Source organism: Chiloscyllium punctatum, chromosome 3, assembly GCF_047496795.1.
Source record: "Chiloscyllium punctatum isolate Juve2018m chromosome 3, sChiPun1.3, whole genome shotgun sequence".
NCBI lineage: Eukaryota > Metazoa > Chordata > Chondrichthyes > Orectolobiformes > Hemiscylliidae > Chiloscyllium > Chiloscyllium punctatum.
The window spans coordinates 58,480,074-58,507,506 of NC_092741.1; the positions used below are offsets into that span (position 1 = coordinate 58,480,074).

Sequence of the window (27,433 nt, forward strand, 5' to 3'; positions counted from 1 at the left end):
CAGAAGAATAAAAAAGGCAGGAAGACAAACAGAATGCTGTAATTTATAATAAGCAGAACTGAATACAAAAATTTGGAAGTTGTGTTATACACAACATTGCTAAAACCAGACCTGGTGTACTATGTACACGGAGACCAATTCTAATGGCACAGTACTCTAGATATGGTCTATTTAAAAAGGAAAGACCTAAATACATTGAAAGCAGATCATAGAAGGTTGCTAGACTACAACCCACAATAGTAGGCTTTTGAAGAAAGATCTGAGAGGATTGGCTTGCATCTGCCGGAACCAAGATGAGCATGAGATGGCTTGACTGGAACATGCAAGATCCTGATTAGTCTTGGTATGTGCGAAGAATGGTTCCACTTGTGCAAAGACTTAGAACTAGGGGTAATTGTTCAATAAAGAGTCACGCATTTAAGACAAAGGTGAGAAGCAATGCTTTTTTGCAGTATCGTGAGTGTCTTTGGTACTCTCTTCCTCAAAGCGATGGAAGCACTGTCTTTGACTATGTTAAAAAGCAGAGATAGGTCAATTCTTGATAATTGAGGGGTGAAAGGCATCAGAAGTAGACGGAGATATGCGGAAATGGGATGAGCAAGGATCTCATCGAATGGCAGAACATGCAGGAATGGCCAAGATGCCTATTTTTGTTCTTAAGTTGAATACATCTCCTTACTAAAAGAGGAAATGCTAACTAAAAACCAAGAGATTTGCACATACTGTGCCAGGGTAGAAACCTGTAACAATCCATTCATGGTAATGACAGGATAGCAAAGTTAAATCATAAAAAAAAGGGATGTTCAAATAAAGGGTACAAAAATCATGAAACAGAACGCAACAATTGGAATCCTAGTTGTTTCCCAACTGAGCAACTCAAAGTAAGAGGTCTGCTTTGATTGAAGGGCTTCACTTTTCCATAGTGATATGGCTGCAATACTACAAAATTTTGTTAAGACACTTCAGACACACTTACTGTCAACAGAATAATGCTGGGTGGTTTCATGGGGTATTCTGGAGGAAGCACAATTCGGCCATGGTAAACCCCACCATCAAAGTCAGAGTCTGGAGGACCCCGGACGGTAAAATGCCACTCAAAGAGATTATCCTTAAAGCAAAAAAAGGAGAAAAAGCTAAAAGGTTAATCTGACCACTGTTTAATTTAAAGTTAAATCTTAAAAACAAAAGTAACCTATAAAAAAAGTATAAATGCATGCTATTTATCTGCAATATGCAAACATATTTGAAGGAGACAGTAATCTCTAACTTTTAATGAAGCATATTGGGTTATGATCAGATTAGATTCCCTAAAATATGGAAACAGGCCCTGCGACCTAACAAGTCCACACCGACTCTCTGAAGAGTAACCCACCCAGACCCATTCCCCTACCAGATATTTACTCCGGACTAATGCACCCAACACTATAGGCAATTTAGCATGGCCAATTCACCTGACCCACACATCTTTGGACTGTGGAGCACCTGGAGAAGACCCATGCAGACATGGGGAGAATGTCGGTGTGGATTTTGCACAGTTGCCCGAGGTGGGAATCAAACCCGGGTCCCTGGCACTGTTAAGCAGCAGTGCTAACCACCGAGCCAGCATGCTGCCCATAACAGGATTTTTCACCATCTATAATAGCTGGTCATTCACTTTGCTGACAACTGTCCAGACATTTTTAAGTGGAGAAAACCTGTTTTGTGTAGATATCCAGTAATTTAACATCTTGACTAGCACAGTACTCTCCAGATACAATGGTGGCTGAATAAGGCAAGCAACAGAAGCTCCTCAGTCAGAATTAAGTATTCACATTGAGACAGAATACAAATCCAGAATCATAAAAGATAGGAGTGCGAGAGCAAGCTAAAAATAATTCTAACCCGATGAAGTTGCTTGGAGAAATTAGGCCACCTGAATTTCTCTAGCTTTCTTCCTTTGATCCCTTTAAGCTCAAGACCTATATCTAACTCCTTCCTGAAAATATTCAATGTTTTGGCCTCCAATTGCTTTCTGTGGCTCACCACACTGGATGAAGAAATTGGCCCTCATTCCAGTCCAAAACAGATTATTCCATATCGTTACTGCTACCCCTGGTTCTGGACTTCAGTCATTGTGAACAATCTTCCTGCATTTACTCTCTCTCTAGTCCTGTTATAATTTTACACGTTTCTATGAGATCACCCCTTACTCTAAGCTCCAGTGAATATTCTTGTAACTGATATAGTCTCTCTGCATAAGTCAGTCCTGCCATCCAAGGAATCAGTTTGGTAAATCTTTGTTGCACTCCTATTGCCACAACACCCTTCCTCAGATAAACGGACTAAAACCGCACACTTACTTCAAATGAGGGCTCATCAAGACCTTATGCAATTGCAGCAAGACATTCCTGCTCTTTTACTCCGATCATTTCACTATGCAGACCAATATACCATTTGTTTGCTGTACCTGTATTATTTCATTATTTCCAAAGTTAACACAGCAGAAGACCAAATGATGAATACTTATTGTATAATAAACCAAAACTGATTACAATTCATGGTACACCAGGCCTGTGTTGCAGTTTTATAATGCAAGACCAGGCAAGATGCATTTTTGGCAGCAGCTTCACTGTCGTGGAAAGATGACTCCAGCCAGCATCAATAAGTAGAATGAAAACAAATTCAAAATGTTCTTACTAAGATGAACTGATTGTACTTCAGAGAAGCACTGGCAGAAGTATGGGAGGCCAGTCACATCCTACCGAGTACATGTTTATCATCCCTCAGTCTTCTGCAAGAAAGCCAATTTTATACCCATGTCAACAGGTTGCTTCCAATTCAATGCATTTAAGTTTTCCATTAACAGTCTTGTGTGATGAGTAACAGAATGCCTTCTGGAAGTCTATACATGCAGCATCCATTGAAATTTACCAACACAAGAAATGGAAAGAGTAGTTTACACGTCTTTTGAGCCTACTCTTTGTCACTCAGTAGGATCGTGGTTGACCTTGGATTTCAATTCTACTTTGCTGCCAGCTCCCACTATCCCATCATTCCACAAGAAACCAAGCTTGACCAATTCATGCCTAAATGTATTCAATGATAGAGCATTCACAGGGAAAGAAAATTTCAAAAGATTCACAATTCTTTGAATGAGGTAAATTTCTCTTCATCTCAATCCTAAATGATCAGCATACAATCCTACAACCCAGCATTTTAGATTCCCAAACTGCAGAAACAACCCGTTAGCATCTACCCTATCAAGCCCCTTCAGAATCATGCAAGGCTCAACAAGAATACTATTCATTATTTTAATAGGCCTAATTTGATTAGTTCACAGCATTGGACAACCCTTCATCCCAGGTATCAATTCGCCAATGTAAATATATTTTTTGTACGTAGGGACCAAAGTTGTACACACTTTTCCATATATGGTTTCAACACCCTGTACAACTGTAACAAGAATTCTTTGTTCCTGTACTCCAACTCCCTTACAAGAAAGGCCAACTGGTCATATAAACATTCAAACTCATCTTCTAAATCACTTTTGCCAATTTAGTTGTCCAAATCTGTGTGAATATTAAGATTCCCACAATTATTACAATGAGGTTTGTAGCAAAGCCTATAACTTCTTGCTTATTACTGGACTAAAGCTATCACTGCCATTAGAAGGCCTGTAAGCTGCTTCTTCTACTGCTTTTAAAAACAAATTTCTGCTGTTTCTAATTTCCATCCGAACTGATATTGCTTCATGATCATTTGAGCCAGATGCTGTCTCACTAATGTCTTCATGACATCCTTTGCTATCCGGCATCTTTCCTATTTCACCACTCTTTCCAAAGTGTATCTAGGAATATTTACTTTCCATTCTTGACCACCTGTAATGGCTTTTAGTTATCCAAATCATTTTCCTCTATTGATGCCACCAGATGATATTATTAGACATTTCATGCATAAAGAACCTTTACTTTTAGTTATTTTAAACTCCTATACTTTGAAAATGACCCAATTTGCTTTCCTGTTGCATTTGCTTTTTTAAAGTCCCACATCACTATAGTATCCAATATAAAATTTTACACCACTAATCCAATTTTTAAAACTCTACAAAACTAAAAAAGGTGTTTATTCAGCACTGAATGCTATGGTTCTTCCAAAACAAAATGCAAAGTCTCCACAATGTTAATCGTCTCTATTGTTCTATAGCTCACTGGAAATGTAAAATAGGCTCTGTGGCATAGCTAGCCAAACTAACCTCATGTCCAACTCTTTCTGCATTCCTTATGAATGGCAGAGTTGGCTCAAGAGACTGAATGATCTATTTCCATTTTGTACCTCATCAAGGAGAGCACATTTACTCCAAAGCATCCCATATTCTTTGATACTATGTCTAAATAGCAAAGTTTTTTTTTAGAATAGATTACTTACAGTGTGGAAACAGGCCCTTCGGCCCAACAAGTCCACACCGCCCCGCCGAAGCGTAACCCACCCATACCCCTACATCTACCCCTTACCTAACACTACGGGCAATTTAGCATAGCCAATTCACCTGACCTGCACGTTTTTGGACTGTGGGAGGAAACCGGAGCACCTGGAGGAAACCCACGCAGACACGGGGAGAACGTGCAAACTCCACACAGTCAGTCGCCTGAGGCGGGAATTGAACCCGGGTCTCCGGCACTGTGAGGCAGCAGTGCGAACCACTGTGCCACCGTGCCGCCCACATTGAATCAGCTATGGAATTAAAGATCATCCACCTCCCCCATTTTCTTCAGACACCTTTGAAATCTAAAATATTTCTTTCTTTCATGAAAATATTCAATGACTCTGCCTTCACAACCTTACGTGGTAGAGAATTCCACAAGTGTACTATGCTTTGAGTGAAGAAATTTTACTCAACTCCATTCTAAAATGATCTACCCTGTACCCTGAGACTGAAACCCCTGGTTCTAAACCCACTAATCAGGGAAAACATCCTCTCTGTATTTAGACTGTTCAGCCCTACTAGACTTCTGTGCATTTAAATCAGATTCCCTTTCAGCTTTCCAAACTCTAATCAATACATGACTAAATCAAACATATCTTCCCCTCATCTGACACTCCTGGAAACCCCAACACTCTCCTTATGATAATTATATGCTTTCAGATCAAGATATTCATACGTTTGAACTCAAATCCTCTTACAATGAAGGCCAACATAGCCTTTGCCTTCCTAATTGTGTGCTGCACTCAGCCAACTGCTTTCCACGACTGGTCTACGAGGACATCCAGATCCCTGTGAACATCCATGCTTCCCAACTGATCAATTAAGGAATACCCTTACTTTCCGTTTTTTACACCAAAGCATATATCTTCCCTCAATCACTAGTATACCATGTGATGGCTGCTCATGTCTCCATTCCATTAGCAAAAACATACACTCAAAATAGATTTCATTTTGTAATTAATCTGGTCTTACCTCCAAAGGCTGTGCATGGTATTGTTCTGTTGGGTCTTTCAGCTCTTGTGCTTCTTTCATTAAACGTTTAACAGCTGTTAAAACAAAATATAACCTTCAGCATCAGATCAGCGATTAAAAGGTCAAAGTGAAAGAAACAGGGTATGATAAATACAATTCAAAATGACATGTTACTTGCCATAGAGCTGGAGATGTGAGAATTGACCTGGGGGCTTACCATCAATCCAAATAAGAGAGAGGTTATGCACTTGGGTAGGACAACAAGGCAAGGGAAAATGCGAAGAACGGTAGGACTCTGGGAAACAGAGGATCAGAGAGACCTCTGTTAATGTGTTCACCTATCCCAGAAGGTAGCAGGACATCCCGATAAAAGAATTAAAGGTGGCGTATAGGACCCTTGCCTTTATTAGCTGAGTTTAAAAGCAGATGGTTATGCTGGAACTGTACAAGATCTTGGTTGGGCGCAATTCTGGAATCCATTGTATAGAAGGATCGTCAAGGAAATTTACCAGAACATTATCTGGGCTGGAGCATTTTAAGTATGAAGTGAGATTGGATATACTGGGGTTGTTTCCTTGGAGCAGAGGGACATGACTGAGATGTATAAAATTATGAGGGGCTTAGAGAAGGTAGATGGGAAGGACTTTTTGCCCCCTCAGAGAAATCTATGGCCAGGGCCATAGATTTCAGATGAGGGGCAGAGGGTTTAGAGGATATGTGAGGAGAATTATTTTCACCTGGAGCGCAGCTAAAATTTGGAACTCGCTGTCTGCAAGGACGTTAGAAGCAGAAACTTTCATAATATTTTCATATTTAGACATGTCAAGTGCTAGAAAATGGGTTTGGAATTGGAATAGCAAAGTAGTTGCTTTTTACTGGTGCTGACTCGATGGGTTGAAGGGCATCCTTAGTCACGTAGACCTCTTATGACTGTTGGAAGTTGAAAGCTAAGCTAGTATCTTTAACCCACTTATAGTCATAGAGATGTGTCTAACATTATTCCAGAAAATGCTGCAGTGAATGACAAACCAATATCACCTAATGCATTTACAATGCAGAATGTAAAAGATCGAGGGCTATGTATTTGCAAGCTAAGTAACAATTTTTATTTGATAAAAAGGAGCCAAAAAGCTTGGCACTTATATGGGGTCAACTTAAAGCTTGATATTAGCAAAAGATACAAGTTTCTGAGACAGCACTAGATTTTACACTGCAAGCTAAACTGAATGAAGCTAGTGTTGCATTTTTCATATATTACATTGCTTCCTCGCACATCCCCCAAACCATTCCATGGAAGCAGATAATGCTGTAATTGACTAACAGCACACAATGAATATTTTATTCCCTTTACTTAGTTTTATTATTTAACTTTGGGTAGTATTGCATGATTCATGGTAAATAGTTAAGGAGGCAAGATGACAGATGGGAAAGTAGATGAGATGAATCAGGTGGGTAGGTAAGGGTCAGATCAAATGGGAGGTGGGTGGAGAAAAGAGGGGAGGGTAAACCTGTCAGTTAAACAGTTATAGATTTATTCCCTTCAACTTTTCCTATTTTAATTACTTGAATGCATCAGCACATATGCATGGTACGGACGTGCATAGTCATTCATGCTGGGGGCATAATAGCTATCTGCCTATTAGAACTGCTGGGCCATTTGCACAAGTATTCATACACAGAAAATCCAAAGTTTAAAAATCACAGATTAGCCTTCGCTTTTAATTCAAGAGATCAAATAAGATCAATCATGATTGGATTTAAGCAAAAGCTAGAATAAACTTTAAAAGTGCAGAATTCAAAAAATGTGGAAATGCACAAAGACAACATTTCAAGAGTAAAGGGTCTCAACTTAAGAGAAACTGATTCATAGCAGCAATTTCTACACTTCACTGCTTCTGTACTTCCTGCGAATTCCAGTGGAATAATAGCAAACACAAAGTAATCACCACCACTGCAAAATTTGTGCACAGCTACTCCACAATTTAAAAACGCCCAACTAATGAATGCAGCCCATACAGGAGTGTATTAACATTAATTTGAAAAATGATATGCAAATGTTTCCTTGTAATTATGAACAGTTATTTCCTATGTGCTGTGCGCTGACTTGCATACAAACGACTTGCAAATGCTCACAAGAACAGAGCTGCTTGCAACCCGGGGAACTGCCTGTAGTTTTTTAAAAAGTTTCAGTGTGACATAATCTTAACAGTTCTTTTAATAAATTCAATTTCAGTCTGCTGCAGGATTTGACTTATATTGCACATTTTAAGGACTGTACAAAATTAACCATGTACAGGTACTACTTGCAAATTAACTTAATTTTTTTACTGATTCTTCTGAACAATTCTTCCAAAAATTATTTTGGTAAAGATCTGAGATATGCAAACAGGAAATACAGTAGTGTATTAACAATTTGCACAGTATGGGCTGATAATGCTCCAGAGTAGCACACCCATCAATTGCTTTTCCCAGTCAACAGGTGAAGGCATGTTTTCTGTGACTTATGAATGAGTACACCTAGATTGGAGCAGCCCAAAGGTCACCTTGTTTTTTGGAGCCAAGTGCATGACCTTGCACTTATCTATGTTAAACTCCAGCAGCCACATTTTGGCCCACTCTCCTAACCTATCTATATCCATTCGTGAAGTTCTTATTTCTTCATTGCAATTTACCAGTTTTTGCGTCATCTGAAAATGTGACAATAGACCCTTCCATCCCTGTGTACAAGCCATTAATGTAGATTGTAAATAGCTGGGGGTTCAAGGACAGAATCCTTTGGCACCCCACTAGTTACAATTTGCCATCCAGAAAAAAAAACATTTATCCCAACTCTGCCTTCTGTCCATCAATCAGCTAGTCATCTCTCCCATATGATCCAAACTCGTGATTTAACTTTTTGTGCAGCACCTTGTCATATGCCTTCCGGATGTACAGATAAATTACATCTGCAGCATCCCCATGATCCACTTTGCTTGTTACATCTTCGAACAACTCTAGCAAATTAGTCAAACATTTGTTCTTCATAAAACCAATTCTAATGGATCGCGTTTTGACTTTCCAAATATCTTGATTCTGCTTCCTTGATAATAGATTCTAACACTTTCCCAATAGCAGATGTTAAACTGGTTTGTAGTACTTTCCCATGTTAGCTTCCCTCCCTTTTTGAATACGGGTGTTATATCAGCAACATCCTGTGGATTTACATTGATTAGTGACTGAATTGCACTCCCACAAAAATACTAAAAAGGTTACAAGAGCAGGCTAAGGTCAGGAATTCTGTGTGAATTAATTCACACCACATCTCCCCAAAGCCTGTCCAAAGCACAAGTGAGGAGTGTAATGGAATATGCATCACTTGCCTGCATGGATACAGCTCTAACAAGACAAGCAGCTTGACACCATTCAGGTCAAAGTAATCTACTTCAATGGAGCCACATCCACTAGCTTAAACAGTAATTCCCTCAAGAGTCTTGTGGCGCAGTAATCACGCCCCTACCTTTGTATCAGATGGCCCAGGTTAAAGTCTCACTGGCCCGAGAGATATGTCAAAAACTGCCCAAACCATTCATACAGTGGCAGCAACATGTACCACCAACAACATGCACTGCAAGAATACTTCACCCAGCACCTTTACCACTCAGAAAGATGGGGGCAGCATTCATGGAATCATCACTTACAAGCTCCTCTATGAACCTCAACCTGATTTGGAACTATTTTACCATTACTTCATTGTTGTTGACTCAATCGTGGAACTTCTTTGTTGTCAGCACTGAGGTTAAAGTACATGGACTGCAACAGTTCACCATCTGTGCAAGGACATCAGGAGTGAGCATAAAAATGTGGGTCTAGCCAGCAAGTCCACAATTCATGAACAATAAAAATGTATAAAACACTTGCAATGGAACACAACTAACCTAGGAATAAACTTGCTGACTTAACAGAAAAACATAAATTAATCTTGAATGACACATATTACAGCTCCAAAGAATGGTCATGGTTCTGTTTAGCCAGTTTCCCCTTTGCATTAGATTCAATCAAAAAGTACATCCCTACTGGTAATGCATTAAAATTTCATCTGGTGCACTTCAGTCCAAGTTTGACAGAATGGGTAAAAAAAGTATTGCGTGTAAAGATCTCTAACCAACTTTAAAATGTCCTAATAATTAAAGTTTTCTTTAAAAACAGTAAACATTCAATTTTGTCATTTAAATTAAGCCATACAAACAGCACCAAAAATAGAAACGCTAAATTGAAATATCCAAAAACATAAAAAGAGAGCTAAACGATATGCTGAGTTCACTAGTCTACGTGCATTAAGTCAGCCATATCAAGTTAATGAAATCTAGTGATGACAATATGGGGATTCCCTTTTTATTGCTCCTGTTTTATCTCTGGGCAATGGGTAGCATGTACTAAAAATGAAGAATCTTAACACTCACTTCTTGGAGATCAAGAACCCGAGGTCTTGAGTTTTGTTTTTAGAAAGAACAATGTTGGGGTTGGCTGAGATGTCACCCAAAGTAATCGGACACTATAAAAACAGTATTAATTATTTATAAATCATGTTGTAAATCATTTTTGTATATTTGTACATTAAAAAACTTTAAAAAAAGTTTATTGAAGAATAAGTAGTTAAAAAAAAAATTCACTTGTTAATAGACTTTGCAGACAACTGACTCAAGTGCTCTCACACGTCCTTAATAGAGTTCCATGGAAAATACAACCAGCCATTTCCTGCAGGCTTAATTCACACACTGCCTGTTTAGATTGTAATCCATTGTTCTTTTCTGAAACCCAAAAGCCAAGTCAACTGCAAAAAAAAAGTTTGACACAATACATATCTATAATACCTTAAGAAATAGAAACAGGAATAGGCTATTAACCCTATCAGGCCTACTTCACCAATTAATGAGATCATGGTTCAACACTCAATTGGCCCTTTTCCCATAACATTTGATTTCCCTACTGATCAAGAATCCATCCTAGCCTTACATATACACAAGGACTCTGCCCCCACTACTGTGGCAAGGAGCTCCAAAGACTCAATTCTCAGAAATTCTTCTTCACTTCAATCTTAAATTGGTGCCCCTGAATTCTGAGACAATGCCTTCTGGTTCTAGATTCTCCCATGAGGGGAAATATCTTCTCAGCATTTACCGTGCAAGCCTCTCAAGAATTCTATATGTTGCAATGAGTGGTGATTTCTTTTAAAATCTAGAGAGTAGAGTCCCAACCTTTTTAAACCTTTGCTCAAAGCAAACCCTCTATACTAGGGATCATCCTATTGCATTGCTTCCAATGAAATAATATCTTTTAACAAGGGGACCAAAATGCTCACAATGCTCCAGATGTGGTCCCACCAGCACCTGGTACAGTTGCAGCAAGACTTCCCTATTCTTCCATTCCAAGCACCTTGAAAGAGGCCAACATTGCATTAACCTCCCTTTTTACCCACTGTATTTGCATGCTAGCTTTCTGGGTTTCATGCATAAGTATCCTCCAGCTATTTGCAGTTTTTCTCTCTCGGATATATTTTAAGAACCACACGTAGCACACTTCCTTTTTGCTAAACTTATCCTAAACAGGCAAATTTATTGTAAATTTTATTCAGTTCTGATTTCTTATGCACTATTTAAGTTATGACAAACAGTACTAAGCAAGGTACGAATTTTTAAAAAAATCACAATAATTGCTAGATAATTTAGATAGACTCCTGAATCCACAACTCTATTTTGAAAGTATTAGTCCCAAAGTACACAGTTCCATAAAGTGCCCATTTTATTGAACTGTCAGAAATTCTCATCAGCAATCACAAGAATATATAAAGTTTGCATTCATTTCTACATAGGCTATTTTGCTTATAAAGGAAATAAGATATTTTAAAGTTTATAATGGCACTGTTTATAACCTAATTGTGAAATTCACTTTTTGAACAAAATTAAAGGATCTGTATACAAAAAAAAGAGAACTAATTGGCAACAGATTCAACTTAGATGTGTCTAGTAATAGCAGCAATTGGTTCAGACCAGAAGACATGGGCCTCAGATAGTCAAGACTTGAAACATCTGGTGGACAAATAGCCAGCATCTAGAACCCTTCAAAAAAATATTGAGAGGTCTCTAATTCACTTACCTGAATAGCTAACCAGGAAAGGTTGGAAGAATTAAAACCTACTCTAACTTAAGGCTGAAGTTGACAACCACCACTTCCACCAATCACCACACCACCCCTCCATACGAACACTCCCAGTGGATGCCTGACTTGACCAACCATCCTTTTTGATCAATCCTTTTCCCAATAATTTCATAATCCCAAATTCAACCCACAGGTGGTGAAAAACAAGTTCAGCAGGTCAGTATTTTTACACCGATCCTCCAGCAGCCATCAAAACATATACCAAAAGGCTAGGATCCAGAATTAATAAGTAGTGACTGTTCAGAGATATGCTCGAAAAGGTACCAAGAAATAGCACTCACTCCAAACAAAAAGGATTCTGGGTAATCCAAGATAGAGGACAGGGAAAAATTTGTAGCTGTAACAGCTGCTCCTTTTTTGAGGTATTTTAGGTGTTGGAGGTTATTTCCTCGAATTCCAGGAGCAGCAATTACAGTTTTATATGCTGTCGCATTTTTTTCTCCAAAAGTTCCAAAACAAAGTCAAAACAACCGTACTTTTAAAAAGGGAGAAAGACAGACAAAGGCAGCAAGCACATGGTCTGTAAGAGTGAGAGCGAGAGCAGAAACCTACACTGTTAACTGACAACAGTGAATCTGCACGGTTATTGCCTTTGCTGCTTTAATTTATGTATCGCTGGATATCAGAGAGTGTATCTAGGAAAATTTAAACAACAAAATTCACAACTGATCTTGGAGGAACCTGCTTGGGAGGTCACAGCACAGAAACAGTAAGTGAATACTTTTAAGTATAGCATTGCTACAATATGACAGTGAGTAGCGTGGGTTCTTTCCTGATTATGTTTTTATTGGGATCTGTCTCTTCATGAAATTTTAAAAATATAATGCATAAGTATTAAATCAGTCTGGAGCAGTGTTTAGTCGAGCAATAAGAGCAATAACCAATAAGCAATTTTCTGGGTCTATAAATTGGAAGGAGCAAAGTGGCCTTTAATAGAGTGATACGCTCTTGTCAAATGTGGGAGTTTCAAGAGAGTTTCTGGGCTAGTGAGGATTATATCTGCAATAAATATTGTTAAAGGCAATGAGAGGTTTACAAGAGCTAGGCGGTGTGATGGATGTCAGTTTATAGGGAGGGAGGAAAGTTGCACATACAGTCAAGTAGATGGGTTAACTCCAAGAAAGGTAAGAGGGGTAGACAGGTAGTACAGAAATTTTCTGTGGCTATCCCAATTTCAAACAATTATGCTGTTTTGGAAAATGCTGGGGTGATGGACTTTCTGGGGAATGTAGCAAAAACAGCCAAGTTTCTGATATCAACGCAGGCTCCAATGTAATGAGGGAGATGTCGGGTTCCAAACGATCGATTGTATTAGGGAACTCTCTAGTCAGAGGCACAGATAGAAGTTTCTGCAGCCAACAGGGAAAAAATTAGAATGTGTGTTGCCTCGCTGGTGCCAGCATCAAGGATATCTCAAAGGTGCACAATGTTCTCAAAGGGGAGGGGTACCAGCAAGAGGTCATTGGCACCAATGACATAGAAAGGGAAAAGGATGAAACCATAATTGGAGTTGTGTACAGACCTCCTAACAGTGGTCAGGACCAGGGACGCAATATGTACCGGGAAATAGAGAAGGCATGTCAGAAAGGCAAGGTTACATTGATCATGGGTGACTTCAATATGCAGGTGGACTGGGTAAATAATGTTGCTAGTGGATCTAAAGAAAGGGAATTCATGGAATGCTTACAGGATGGCTTTTTGGAACAGCTGGTCATGGAGCCCACAAGAGAGCAGGCTATTCTGGACCTAGTGCTTTGCAATGAACCAGACTCTATAAAAGATCTTAAAGTAAGGGAACCCTTAGGAAGTAGCAACCATAATATGGTAGAGTTCAGTCTGGAGTTTGAAAGGGAGAAGGCAAAATCTGATGTAATGGTGTTACAGTTGAATAAAGGTAATTATGAGGGCATGAGAGAGGAACTGACTAAAATAGACTGGAAGCAGAGGCTAACCAGGAAGACACTAGAGCAAAAATGGCAGGAGTTTGTAGGTATAATTGAGGACACTGTACAGAGGTTCATTCCCAAGAAAAGAAAGATTAACCGGGGAGGGATTAGACAACCTTGGTTGACAAAGGAAGTCAGGAAATGTATTAAAGAAAAAGAGAGATCCTATAAAGTGGCTAAGAATAGTGGGAAATCAGAAGATTGGGAAGGATACAAAAGCCAGAGGATAACAAAGAGTGTAATAAGAAATGAGAGGATCAAATATGAAGGTAGGCTCGCCAGTAATATTAGAAATAATAGTAAAAGTTTCTTTCAGTACATAAGAAACAAACGACAGGCAAAAGTAGACATTGGGCCACTTCAAACTGATGCAGGGAGCCTAGTGATGGGAGATAAGGAAATAGCAGGAGAACTTAACAAGTACTTTGCGTCAGTTTTCACAGTGGAAGACATGAGTAATATCCCAAAAATTAAAGGGTGTCACGGGGCTGAGTTGAGTATGGTTGCCATTACGAAAGAGATAGTGCTAGAAAAGTTAAAAAGTCTTAAAATTGATAAATCTCCTGGCCCCGATGGGATACACCCTAGAGTTCTGAGAGAGGTTGCTGAGGAAATAGCAGAGGCATTGGTTGAGATCTTTCAAGAGTCACTGGAGTCAGGAAAGGTCCCGGATGATTGGAAGATGGCTGTTGTAACCCCCTTGTTCAAGAAAGGATCAAGGCAAAAGATGGAAAATTATAGGCCAATCAGCTTAACCTCGGTTGTTGGTAAAATTCTAGAATCCATCATTAAGGCTGAGGTTTCTAAATTCTTGGAAGAGCAGAGTCTGATTAGAACAAGTCAACATGGATTTAGTAAAGGGAGGTCATGCCTGACAAACCTGTTGGAATTTTTTGAAGAGGTAACAAGTAGGTTAGACCAGGGAAACCCAGTGGATGTGGTCTATCTGGACTTTCAAAAGGCCTTTGATAAGGTGCCACACAGGAGGCTGCTGAGCAAGGTGAGGGCCCATGGTGTTCGAGGTGAGCTGCTGGGATGGATTGAGGATTGGCTATCTAACAGAAGGCAGAGAGTTGGGATAAAAGGTTCTTTTTCAGAATGGCAGCCGGTGACGAGCGGTGTCCCGCAGGGTTCGGTGCTGGGGCCACAGCTGTTCGCATTATATATTAATGATTTGGATGAGGGAACCGGGGGCATTCTAGCGAAGTTTGCCGATGATACAAAGTTAGGTGGACAGGCAGGTAGTACTGAGGAAGTGGGGAGGCTACAGAAGGATCTAGACAGGTTGGGAGAGTGGTCCAGGAAATGGCTGATGGAATTTAACGTGAGCAAGTGCGAGGTCTTGCACTTTGGCAAAAAGAATAAAAGCATGGACTATTTTCTAAATGGTGAGAAACTTAATAAAGCCAAAGCACAAAGGGATCTGGGAGTGCTAGTCGAGGATTCTCTAAAGGTAAACATGCAGGTTGAGTCTGTGATTAAGAAAGCGAATGCAATGTTGTCTCTTATCTCAAGAGGGTTGGAATATAAAAGCAGAGATGTACTACTAAGACTTTATAAAGCTCTGGTTAGGCCCCATTTGGAGTAGTGTGTCCAGTTTTGGTCCCCACACCTCAGGAAGGACATACTGGCACTGGAACGTGTCCAGCGGAGATTCACACGGATGATCCCTGGAATGACAGGTCTAGCATATGAGGAACGGCTGAGGATACTGGGATTGTATTCGTTGGAGTTTAGAAGATTAAGGGGAGATCTAATAGAGACGTACAAAATAATACATGGCTTTGAAAAGGTGGATGCTAGAAAATTGTTTCTGTTAGGCGAGGAGACTAGGACCCGTGGACACAGCCTTAGAATTAGAGGGGGTCATTTCAGAACGGAAATGCGGAGACATTTCTTCAGCCAGAGAGTGGTGGGCCTGTGGAATTCATTGCCACGGAGTGCAGTGGAAGCCGGGACGCTAAATGTCTTCAAGGCCGAGATTGATAGGTTCTTGTTGTCTAGAGGAATTAAGGGCTACGGGGAGAACGCTGGCAAGTGGAGCTGAAATGCGCATCAGTCATGATTGAATGGCAGAGTGGACTCGATGGGCCGAATGGCCTTACTTCCACTCCTATGTCTTATGGTCTTATGGACTCTGAAGGGACAATATAGAAATTCGGCAGGAATTTAAAAAAGGAGGTCCGTGAGGGTGTTAATATCTGAATTACTCCGAGTGCTACACACTAGAGGGGGTAGGAAAAGGAGGATAGAGCAGATGAATGCGTGGCTGAGGGGCTGGTATATGGGAGAAGGATTCACATTTTTGGATCAATGGAATCTCTTTTGGGGTAGAAGTGACCTGTACAATAAGAATAGATTGGACCTGAATTGGAAGGGGATGAATATACTGACAGGGAGATTTGCTAGAGCTGCTCGGGAGGATTTAAAATAGTAAGGGGGCGGGGTGGAACCAGGGAGATACTGAGGAAAGATCAATCTAAGGCTGGTACAGTTGAGAAAAGAAGCGAGTCAAACAGTCAGGGCAGGCAGGAACAAAGCAGAGATCAAGACAGGAGGACTGATTAATTAAACAGCATTTATTTCAGTGCAAGAGGCCTATCTTATTGGGATTGTATTATAGACCCCCTAATAGTCAGAGGGAAATTGAGAAACAAATTTGTAAGGAGATCTCAGTTACCTGCAAGAATAATAGGGTGATTATGGTAAGGATTTTAACTTTCCAAACATAACACTGGCAATCCCAATGTAAGGGTTTAGATGGAGAGGAATTTGTTAAGTGTGTACAAGAAAATTTTCTCATTCAGTATGTGAATATACCTACTAGAGAAGGTGCAAAGCTTGACCTACTCTTGGGAAGTAAGACAGGGCAGGTGACGGAGGTGTCAGTTGGGGGAGCACTTTGGGACCAGCAACCATAATTCTATTAGATTTAAAATAAATGATGGAAAAGGATAAACCAGATCTAACAGTTGAAGTTCTAAATTGGAGGAAGGCTAATTTTGACCGTATTAGGCAACAACTATCAAAAGCTGATTGGACGTAGATGTTTGCAGGTAAAGGGACGGCTGGAAAATGGGACGCCTTCAGAAATTAGATAACAGGAGTCCAGAGACAGTATATTCTTGTTAGAGTGAAAGGAAAAGCTGGTAGGTATAGGAAATGCCAGATGACTAGAGAAACTGAGGGTTTGGTTTAGAAAAAGGAGGAAGCGTGCGTCAGGTTACGACAGGAGAAATAGAGTGAATCCTTACAAGAGTGTGAAGACAGTAGGAGTATACTTAAGAGGGAAATCAGGAGGACAAAAAGTGGACATGAGATAGCTTTGGCAAATAGAGTTAAGGAGAGGATTTTTACAAATATATTAAGGATAAAAGAGTAACTGAAAAGTGCATAGAACCCTCAAAGATTAGCAAGGTAGCCTTTGTGTGGAGCCGCAGGAGGTGGGGGTGATACTAAACGAGTATTTTGCACCAGTGTTTTACTGTGGACATGCAAGTTATAGAAAGTGGGGAAATAGATGGTGACATCTTGAAAAATGTCCATATTACAGAGGAGGAAGTGCTGGATGTCTTCAAATGCAGAAAAGTGGATAAATCCTCAGAACGTGATCAGGTGTATCCTCGAATTCTGTGGGAAGCTAGGGAAGTGTTGCTGGGCCTCTTGCAGAGATATTTGTATCATTGATAGTCACAGGTGAGGTGCCAGAAGACCAGCAGTTGACTGACATGGTGCCACTGTTTAAGAAAGGTGGTAAGGACACGCCAGGGAACTATAGACCGGTGAGACGGACCTCGGTGGTGGGCAAGTTGTTGGAGGGAATCCTGAGGGTCAGAATGAACATGTATTTGGAAAGGCATAGACTGATCAGGGATAATCAACATGGCTTGGTGCATGGGAAATTATGTCTCACAAACTTGGTTGAGTTTTCTGAAGTAACAAAGAGGATTGATGAGGGCAGAGCAGTAGATGTGATCTATATGGACTTCAGTAAGGCATTCGACAAGGTTCCCCATGGGAGACTGGTTATCAAGGTTAGTTCTCACAGAAGACAGTGAGAACTAGCCATTTGGATACAGAACTGGCTCAAAGGTAGAAGACAGAGGGTGGTGGAGGGTTGTTTTTCAGACTGGAGGCCTGTGACCAGTGGAGTGCCACAAGGATTGGTGCTGGGTCCTCTACTTTTTATCATTTATATAAATGATTTGGATATGAGCATAAGAGGTATAGTTAATAAGTTTGCTGATGACACCAAAATTGGAGGTGTAGTGGACAGCAAAGAAGGCTACCTCAGACCACAACAAGATCTTGATCAGATGGAGTTTAATTCAGATAAATGTGAGGTCCTGCATTTTGGGAAAGCAAATCTTAGCAAGACTTACACACTTAATGGTAAGGTCCTAGGGAGTGTTGCTGAACAAAGAGACCTTGGAGTGCAGGTTCATAGCTCCTTGAAAGTAGAGTCACAGATAAATAAGATAGTGAAGGCAGCTTTTGGTATGCTTTCCTTTACTGGTCAGAGCTCTTGAGTATAGGAGTTGGGAAGGCCATGTTTACAAAATTATGAGAGGCATGGAATGGATAATTAGACAAATTCTTTTCGGGGGGGGGAAGAGAGGAGTCGTCCAGAACTAGAGGGCATAGGTTTAGGTTGAGGAGGGAAAGATATAAAAGAGACCTATGGGGCAACGTTTTCACACAAAGGGTGGTGCAAATATGGAAATGAGCTGACAGCGGAAGTGGTAGAGACTGGTACAATTACTTTGCCTTTTAAAAGGCAATGATCCAAATGCCATTGTACAAGTTTATGAATAGGAAGGGATTGGAGTGATATGAACCAAGTGCTTGCAAATGGGACTAGATTAGGTTGGGATATCTGGTCAGCATGAACAAATTGGACTGAAGGGTCTATCTCCATGCTGTACATCTCTATAACTCTAATTAGTTGACAGAGTTAATAGGCACGAATGAGAGAAGTGACAGAAGGAATTGAATAACTAAATCTAGTAGTCCGAAACAGACGATCCTTCTGATGGATGGAATTAGAGACAACAGTTTAACAGGTTCTGAACCGTCTACTTTAACCTGATACATTTCTAGAGGAGAATGGAGTTTATGACAAATAGTTCCAAGCGGTAGTTTTGGTTTTCCCCAATATTTAAACAGGGCGGGTGTGGGATTAAGAGAAAACCCCCTCAGAGGCTGAATACCACACCAGCAGTCCAATTATATACGTTCTAGGTAGATCAAGACTAAGAGAGCTGGCAGAGGTTGAGCGGTGTGCCATCTGACCTCCTGCCTAATGGAAGATTATAACAGAGCAAAAAGCGAATCGAGGATTGATGTTTAAAGCCACCCGAAACAACTTCGGTGCCAGCCCAGCGAAGCACCGAGGAGCAACAGCAACCGGAATCTGAAGGCATCTCAGGAGTGAGGCACAACTCGGGCCTTCAACACACCAGGGCAGAAAGTGAGAGGCCTGCGACAGGAGAGCAGCAGTGTCGTCTCTACGGTATGACAGGCGGCGGCGGGGGCGGGGAATGGGCTGGAGCAGGACGGCATCTCAGACACACGCACGCGCCCGCCCGCGCGCGCACACTCCCTCCCTCCCTCACGGGGGTGGGATGTGTGGAAAGAATGAACCGGTCTCTGGTTTCCACACTCGTTTCACTTACCCGGATTCCTCAGGTTGTACTGGCCCTCCATGTTGTCAGTTTGCGGCGGCGCAGCGGCTTTACGGGATCGCGGTCACAAACGCTGTGACCCCACCACCACCACCGAGGCTCGCGGACACAGCAGCACCGTCACACACACCCACCACCCAGGCTGGACCCCGGGGGGCTCGCGGACAATGCGTTAATCAGGCCGGGGGCGCGCGCCGGCTTTGAACAGTTTGCTCTCCAAACCTTCCAGCGCGAGCTTTGACCTTTTTGTGACGTGGCGTTAACCGTGTGGTTCCGGCGCACGCGCAATAAAGGTACCGCCTTCGAGTTTCCCGGCGGGACCGGAACCAAATCAATTAAAGCCGTGACTCCCTCCTTCCCATCATCACAGCGTATCCGCAGTACCATTCAAATTTATGGGAGTGCATTTAGTGAACAACATACACACTCAAAAGTACAGCACATCGAACTTTGTAAATAGGAAGAGTGACAGTAATAACCAGTGAAGCTTGTAGTATTACCATTGATCCAACATCCTCTTTCGACAGACGAAAGTCGTCAACTTTATTTAGAGAAAAAAACCCAAAATATTGAACAAGGATATCTCGGTCAAATACTGTTTCGGATATAAATGCGCTCCATCCCATGTTGTGTAAAGGATGTTCTGGAATGTTCCAACCCAAACAAGCGACAATATTATTTGCTAATTGTTGACTCGCTAAGATTGCTTACACGATTGGTCTACTTGTTATTCCTGATGAAGGGCTTTTGCCCGAAACGTCGATTTCGAAGTTACTTGGATGCTGCCTGAACTGCTGTGCTCCTCCAGCACCACTAATCCAGAATCTACTTTACAAGTGCCGAGTCAATCATATATCACGGCCTCCTTTAGAGTTCCCTCGCATCACAGTTTCCAACCAAATCAATTGACCACGTGATAGCGAGAAACGGCGGAAGGCTATGAGCTCTGACAACACTCAAAAGTAATAGCGAGGAGTATTCTCGAACTTAGTGCATCCCTGGACAAGTTGTGCCTGTTGGAGATGTATCACCTCAGCTTCATTACACAGGGTCACATGTTTGCTGATTGCACATTGATCTTGAACTTAGATGTACAGCACGGAAACAGTCCCTTTAGTCCAACTTGTCCATGCTGACCAGATGTCCCAACCCAATTTAGTCCCACCTGCCAGCACCTGGCCCATATCCCTCCAAATCCCTCCTATTCATCTACCCATCCAGCTGCCTTTTAATTGTTGCAGTTGTACTAGCCTCCACCACTTCCTCTGGCAGATCATTCCATACATGTGCCACCCTCTGCATGAAAAGGTTGCCCCTTAGGAATGTTTCTATCTTTCCCCTCTCACCCTAAACCTATGCCCTCTAGTTTTGGACTCCCCCCACCCCAGGGAAGAGACTTTGCCTATTTGTTCTATCCATGCCCCTTATGATTTTATAAACCTCTAAAAAGTTTACCCCTCAGACTCCGCCGCTCCAGGGAAAACAGCCCTAACCTATTCAACCTCTCTCTATAGCTCAAATCCTCCAACCCTGGCAACATCCTTGTAGATTTTTTTCTGATCCCTTTCAAGTTTCACCACATCTTTTCGATAGAAAGGGGACCAGAAGTGCATACAATATTCCAACAGTGGCCTAACTAATGTCCTGTACAGCCACATCATGACCTCTCAACTCCTGTACTCAATACTCTGACCAATAAAGGAAAGCATACCAAACACCTTCTTCACTATCCTATCTACCTGCCCTCCAAGGTCTCTTTGTTCAGCAACACTCCCTAGGACCTTACCATTAAGTGTATAAGTCATAGAGATGTACTGCACAGAAACAGAACTTAACATTTCCATGCCGACCAGATATCTTAACCTAATCTACTTCTACTTGCCAGCATTTCCCCCATATCCCTCAAAACCCTTCATGAACCCATCCAGATGCCTTTTAAATGTTGTAATTGTACCAGCCTCCACCACTTCCTCTGGCAGCTCATTCCATACAAGTACCACCCTCTGCATGAAAAAGTTGTCCCTTCCTGCTAAGATTTGCTTTCCCAAAATCAATATCTCACATTTATCAAAATTAAACTCCATCTGCCACTTCTCAGTCCATTGGCTCATCTGATCAAGATCCCGTTGTAATCTGAGGTAACCTTCTTCGCTGTCCACCATGCCTCCAATTTTGGTGTCATCTGCAAACTTACTAACTACACCTCTTCTGCTCACATCCAAATCATTTATGTAAGTGATGAAAAGTAGAGGACCCAGCAACAATCTTTGTGGCACTCCACTTTTCGCAGGCCTCCAGTCTGAAAAACAACCCTCCACCACCACCACCCTCTGTCTTCTAACTTCGAGCCGGCTCTGCATCCAAATGGCTAGTTCTCCCTGTATTCCATGAGATTTAACCTTGCTAAGCAGTCCCCCATGGGGAATCTTGTCAAACGCCCTACTGAAGTCCATATAGATCATATCTACCACTCTGCACTCATCAATCCTCTTTGTTACTTCTTCAAAAAACTCAATCAAATTTGAGAGACATGAATTCCCACGCACAAAGCCATGTTGACTGTCCCTAATTAGTCCTTCCCTTTCTAAATACATGTATATCCTGTCCCTCAGGATTCCAGTTCCCTGGCTTGTCTTTACCGCCCTTCTTAAACATTGGCACCACGTTAGCCAACCTCCAGTCTTCCATACCTCACCTGTGACTATCAATGATACAAATATCTCACTAAGAGGCCCAGCAATCACATCCCTAGTTTCCCACAGAGTTCTAGTGTATACCTGATCAGCCCCTGGGGATTTATCCACTTTTATGCATTTCAAAACATCCAGCACTTCCTCCTCTGTAATGTGGAGATTTTTCAAGATGTCACAATTTATTTCCCTACATTCTATATCTTCAATGTCCTTTTCCACAGTAAATACTGATGCAAAATACTCATTTAGTATCTCCCCCATCTTCTGCGGCTCCACACAAAGGCTACCTTGCTGATTTTTGAGGGGATCTATTCTCTCCCGAGTTGCACTTTTGTCCTTAATGCATTTGTAAAAATCCTTTGGATTCTCCTTAATTCTATTTGCCAAAGCTCTCTCATGTCCCCTTTTTGCCCTCCTGATTTCTCTCCTGAGTGTACTCTTACTGCCTTTATACTCCAAGGATTCACTTGATCTATACTGTCTGTACCTGACATATGCTTCCTTCTTTTTCTTCACCAAACCCTCAATTTCTTTAGTCATCCAGCATTCCCTATACCTACCAGCCTTTCTTTTTATCCTAACAGGAATATACTTTCTCTGGACTCTTATTATCTCACTTCTGAAGGCTTCTCATTTTCCAGCCTTCCCTTTACCTGCAAACATCTGTGCCCAATCAGCTTTTGAAAGTTCTTGCCTAATACTGTCAAAACTGGTCTTTCTTCAATTTAGAACTTCAACTTTTAGATCCGGTCTATCCTTTTCCATCACTATTTTAAAACCAATACAATTATGGTCGCTGGCCCTAAAGTGCTCCCCCACCGACACTTCAGTCACCTGCCCTGCCTTATTTCCCAAGAGTAGGTCAAGCTTTGCACCTTCTCTAGTAGGTACATCCACAGACTGAATCAGAAAATTTTCTTGTACACACTTAACAAATGCCTCTACATCTGAACCCTTAACGCAATGATTTGGCCAGTAAGTGGCAAGTAATGTTTACACCACACTGGTACCAACCAATAGCCATCTGCAACAAGAATGAATTGAACGAGCACACATAGTGTTCAATGACATTAACATTGCTGGATTCCTCTCTGTCAACATCTGGGGAGTTTCTACTGACCAGAAACAAAGTGGACTGCTACATAAATATTGTAGCAACAAGAGTCAAAGGCTAGGACCTCTGCAGTGACTAACTCACCTGCTGTCTCACAGTGCCTGTCCACTATCTACAAGGCATAAATCAAGGATATGTTGGCATATTCTCCATTTGCCTGGATGGATTTTGCTTCAACAACACTCAGGAAACTTGACACCATCCAGCTCGAAGCAGCCTGCTTGACTGGTACCTGATCCACCACCTTCACGGTTCATTCCCTTCACCAGTTTGCACTGTAAATGAAGGATGTCTGTGGTTCTTCTCAGTCCTGGTACATCATTGTAGGGATTCCTCAGCATTGTGCCATCGTTCTTTCACTGTCATCAGGTTAAAGTCCTTGAACACACTACCAAAAGCACTGAGGGATTGCTTACCATCACTTTCTCCTCCAGTTAACTATGGATGGGCAATAAATAAGCAAACAGCAAAGACCTTCCTGTGTTAGCAAAACATTCCATGAATGAATTGAATACAATTGTAAAATGAACTGTTCAGATGCTGAAGATATGGTGAGAAGATATAAGGTAACTAGCCAGGCTTCCTCAATTCAGTACAAGGGTAGATAGATAAGCTGGCACTGCAATTGATTTACCATTTTATTTTGGAAGTAATACTTTTAACAAAAACTTTGTTCCTTTGAGATGTGTCCAGAAAACAACAAAATTATAGGTAATAAATTATCTTGAGATTTTTAGATTAGATTTGCAGATACTTGGTCCCATTTATTTCTTTGCCTTAAATTAATAACTTCAAGTGCACTGTGTTTACTTAGTCATAGAGTCATACAGCACGGAAACAGACCCTTTGATCCGACCAGTCCATACCGAACATAATCCCAAACAAAACTAGTCCCACCTGCCTTCTCCTGGCCCAAGCCCTCCAAACCTTTCTTATTCATGTACTTATCCAAATGTCTTTTAAACATTGCAATTGTGCCCACGTTCACCACTTCATCAGGAAGTTCGTTCCACATGCAAACCACCCTTTGTGTAAAAATTTGCCCCTCATGTCTTTTTTAAATCTCTCTCCTCTCACCTTAATAATGTGCCCCCTAGTCTTGACATGCCCCATTGTAGGCAAAAGCCATCTATCATTAACCCTATCTATAACTGTTAAAAGAGGAACGTGGTGACAACTGATATGTAGAATATGTTTGGTGAGATAATTGAATTCTTAACACTGGCTAGGAGGAAACAGTGGCTTAGTGCTATTGTCATTAGTAATCCAGAGGGCTGGATTAATGCTTTGGGATCACAGCAGCTAGTGGAATTTAAATTCAATGTCTGGTATTGAAAGTTTTCCCCAGTAATGGTAACTGTGAAACTATAAATTGTCATAAAAACTCATCTAGAGTTATGTCCCAGTGACTTCAGACTCTTAGAAATATATTAAATCTGCCGTCTGACATGGCCTAGCAGGCCACTCAGTTCAAGGACAATTTGGATTGTCCACATCCTAGGAAAGAATACATTTTAAAATCAACAATTCTAAAACTGAGTGTTTTAGTTTGACTGAACATCAAGAGCAGCTTCTCTCATATTCTGGTCAATAATATTTCAGGTGTCAATCTCCGTTAAATGCAGTCTTGCAAGGTCAAAAAGCTGATGTCCAATCTGATACTGCACAAATGACAACGGTGTGGGAAAACAATTACCAACATTTAACAAAGATGTTAAAATGAAACAAATGTGACTGGACACTCTTATCTCCTATGGAGAATCAGCATGGGGGAGAGAAAACAACAAAAGACAAATGAAGGTGGTATTCATTAGTGTATACACATATACCATGCTTTCTTTACTCTATCGTATTAAATATACACAGCTCTTTGAGGGTTTTCCCTGACTTGCTAATGCTCTGTAATTACAAAGCTGTAATTATAAGAGCTATCTTATTGAGGTGGCTTCAGGCCAACCCACATCCAACCACCTGCTCTGAAAACTCTGCATGTTTGACAGCTGTGACAAATTGTACCATTGAGAAATCCACAATATTTTAAACAACCAACCATATTTTAAAATCACACAACCCAAACGCACTAAAATAAAATGTAAATTCACTGTATCTCACAACATTAACAAATGGATCCTATAAGAAAAAATGTCTAGGATCCAAATTTGCAATTTTGCCTAAACCTTATTTGTTTTTTTTTCTTGGTCCCTATATGCGTACCAACTTTGTTTAAGGTCCTTCTTGAATTTTTAAGATACATGTAGCTTACAGACTCGCAATGGCAAAAAACATCACCTTCATCCTCCTTCAAATGGTTTAAAAAAATACTTTGTGGAAATGGGTGGGGAAGCAGAGAGAGGGTGAGGTAAGAATTGCAGATATCCGCTATGGACATCTAATACAAATGACTGAGAAATCACAAACACAAAATGGAATTTCAGCATAGGAAAATGATAAAATGGACAATTGGCAATGACTCAAAAGGAAAGAAAAATACATCAATTAAAAAAAATCTCAAAGATGACTGTAAAGAGAGGAAACTAGTAAGAAACTAGTGAGAAGCATCACTGGGACAGATGTACAGCAGGAAATTTTAACTGAAAGAGTTTTATGCATTAGGCAGAAATTCACAACTCCAGTTGAAATATGAAAAAGAGGAGGAAATAAAATACCTGTAAGACAGTGATCTGTTGTCAAGACTGGGGGAGCATGAAAAATTGTTCTAGAGGCAAAAAGAAAAAGGTAAATATTTGAAAATTTTGAGCAGAGGGAAAATGGTGAAGAGAAGCTAAGTTGGATGAGAATGAAGCAAGTGGCAAAGGAAGAAAATTGGGAATGAAAAAATTACAGTGGAGTATAAAGAAACATTACGATGTGGAGAAACAAAAAAGTGAACAACTGTATTCTTAGCTAGAAGAGCATCATCTTCTCCAAGTTTTGCTGTACCAAGCTCAAAACAAGTTGCAGAACTATTAAATCAATTTCAGTTGTTTAAATTTATTATCAAACATGGCAACAGACCTCAAATATGCCTCGAGCAAACGCACATGAGGAAGCAATGCAAGTAGGTGGTCTTATTGTGGAACTTCCCTCATTATGTAGATTGGGCATGTACATTGGTTAACTTGATCAGTCTCCTGGCTTCTGTAGAATTTTGTAAGTTTTTGCACCTACATGAAATATTTTCAACAATTCAATAATATATTAATTTGTTTAAAAGCCACATATGAGCCTGACTTTTTCTAAATCAGCATTTGCTTTAATGGTTTGAATCAGAATAATAAAAACAGCCAGCTACATAATCTACATATTATACTTGACATTTGATTTATATATACTGTCTAGTAAGCATACAGCATTGTTGTATGTCAATGCTAATCACTGAAAAGGGAGTAGCTTTTACTCAATTTTGAACTAGCTGTATAAATACAATGGCTACAAAAGTAGGTCAGAGTCTAGGAATCCTACAGCAATTAACACACTTTAACTCCCCAAAGCCTGTGTACCATCCACAAGCCTTAAGCCAGGAGTATGATGGAATACCCCTCCATTGCCTGAATGAGTGCAGCTCCAACAACACAAGAAGCTTGACACAGACTGCAACTTCATGTGGCCTACTTATTGCAGTGGAAACACCTGAACTTTTTTTTTTAAACATCTCTTTCCCCCTCATGGCTTTCCTTTTTACGCTGTGCTAAACTATTTTTACTATCTTCAATGAGCTCTCATTTTTCTTTACCACCTTAAGATTTCTCTTTTTCCCAATTTCTATCCCTCACCAATTGATGCTGGAAGCCAAACTTTGATTTATCTGCCATTTCCTCTGCTAATCTTGCAATCTTAACTCTCTGCTCTTCTACACTAGTTCTCACTACTTCAGGATGTGAATTTTTGAACTCCTCCAAAATAATCATCCAAGAGCACCATATGTTTGATCTATTTTCAATGCCCTTATCCACCTATCAAAATTACTTTTTGTTTGATCCTTTCATGCGAGGAACAATTTTAAAGAATCTTATTTGCTTGTGTAGGACCGCTACCTGAAACAAAATGTGGGAATTAGTATTTGTTGACCATAATTGTTGTGTCTACCAGATTTCCAAAGACCATTCCATTATGCAGTATCAGAAGAGTTACTCAAGTTTTTTCCCCAAGAGTTGGACTACCCATACAAGTATAATCAGATCAAGAGTAAAATTTTACATCAAAATTAGATTCCTGAAATGTTGCATGTAGGCTTCTGGTACCACCTCATATGCACTTAAGAGGGTTTTTGTCACCTCATTCTGCTCCCCAGATACCTCCTTTAATAATGATGCAAATACCTCACTAGCTCTACCTACTAATTTTGTTTGGACAACAATACCCACGTG

At 40.6% G+C, this 27,433-nt stretch overlaps 1 protein-coding gene across 1 annotated transcript in view; it reads right to left on the reverse strand.

Annotated features, from left to right (window-relative positions):
- The window catches only part of ube2j1 (ubiquitin-conjugating enzyme E2, J1), a 38,388-nt gene extending 18,872 nt beyond the window's left edge, over window positions 1–19,516 (reverse strand). The window contains exons 1-3 of the mRNA XM_072553746.1: window positions 19,251–19,516; window positions 5,435–5,508; window positions 977–1,108 (exon numbers count right to left, since the gene is read on the reverse strand). Of these exons, the coding sequence (XP_072409847.1) occupies window positions 977–1,108; window positions 5,435–5,508; window positions 19,251–19,281 (237 nt within the window). The 5' untranslated portion in view covers window positions 19,282–19,516. The remainder of the gene's footprint in view (window positions 1–976; window positions 1,109–5,434; window positions 5,509–19,250) is intronic.
- Window positions 19,517–27,433: the final 7,917 nt, after the last annotated feature.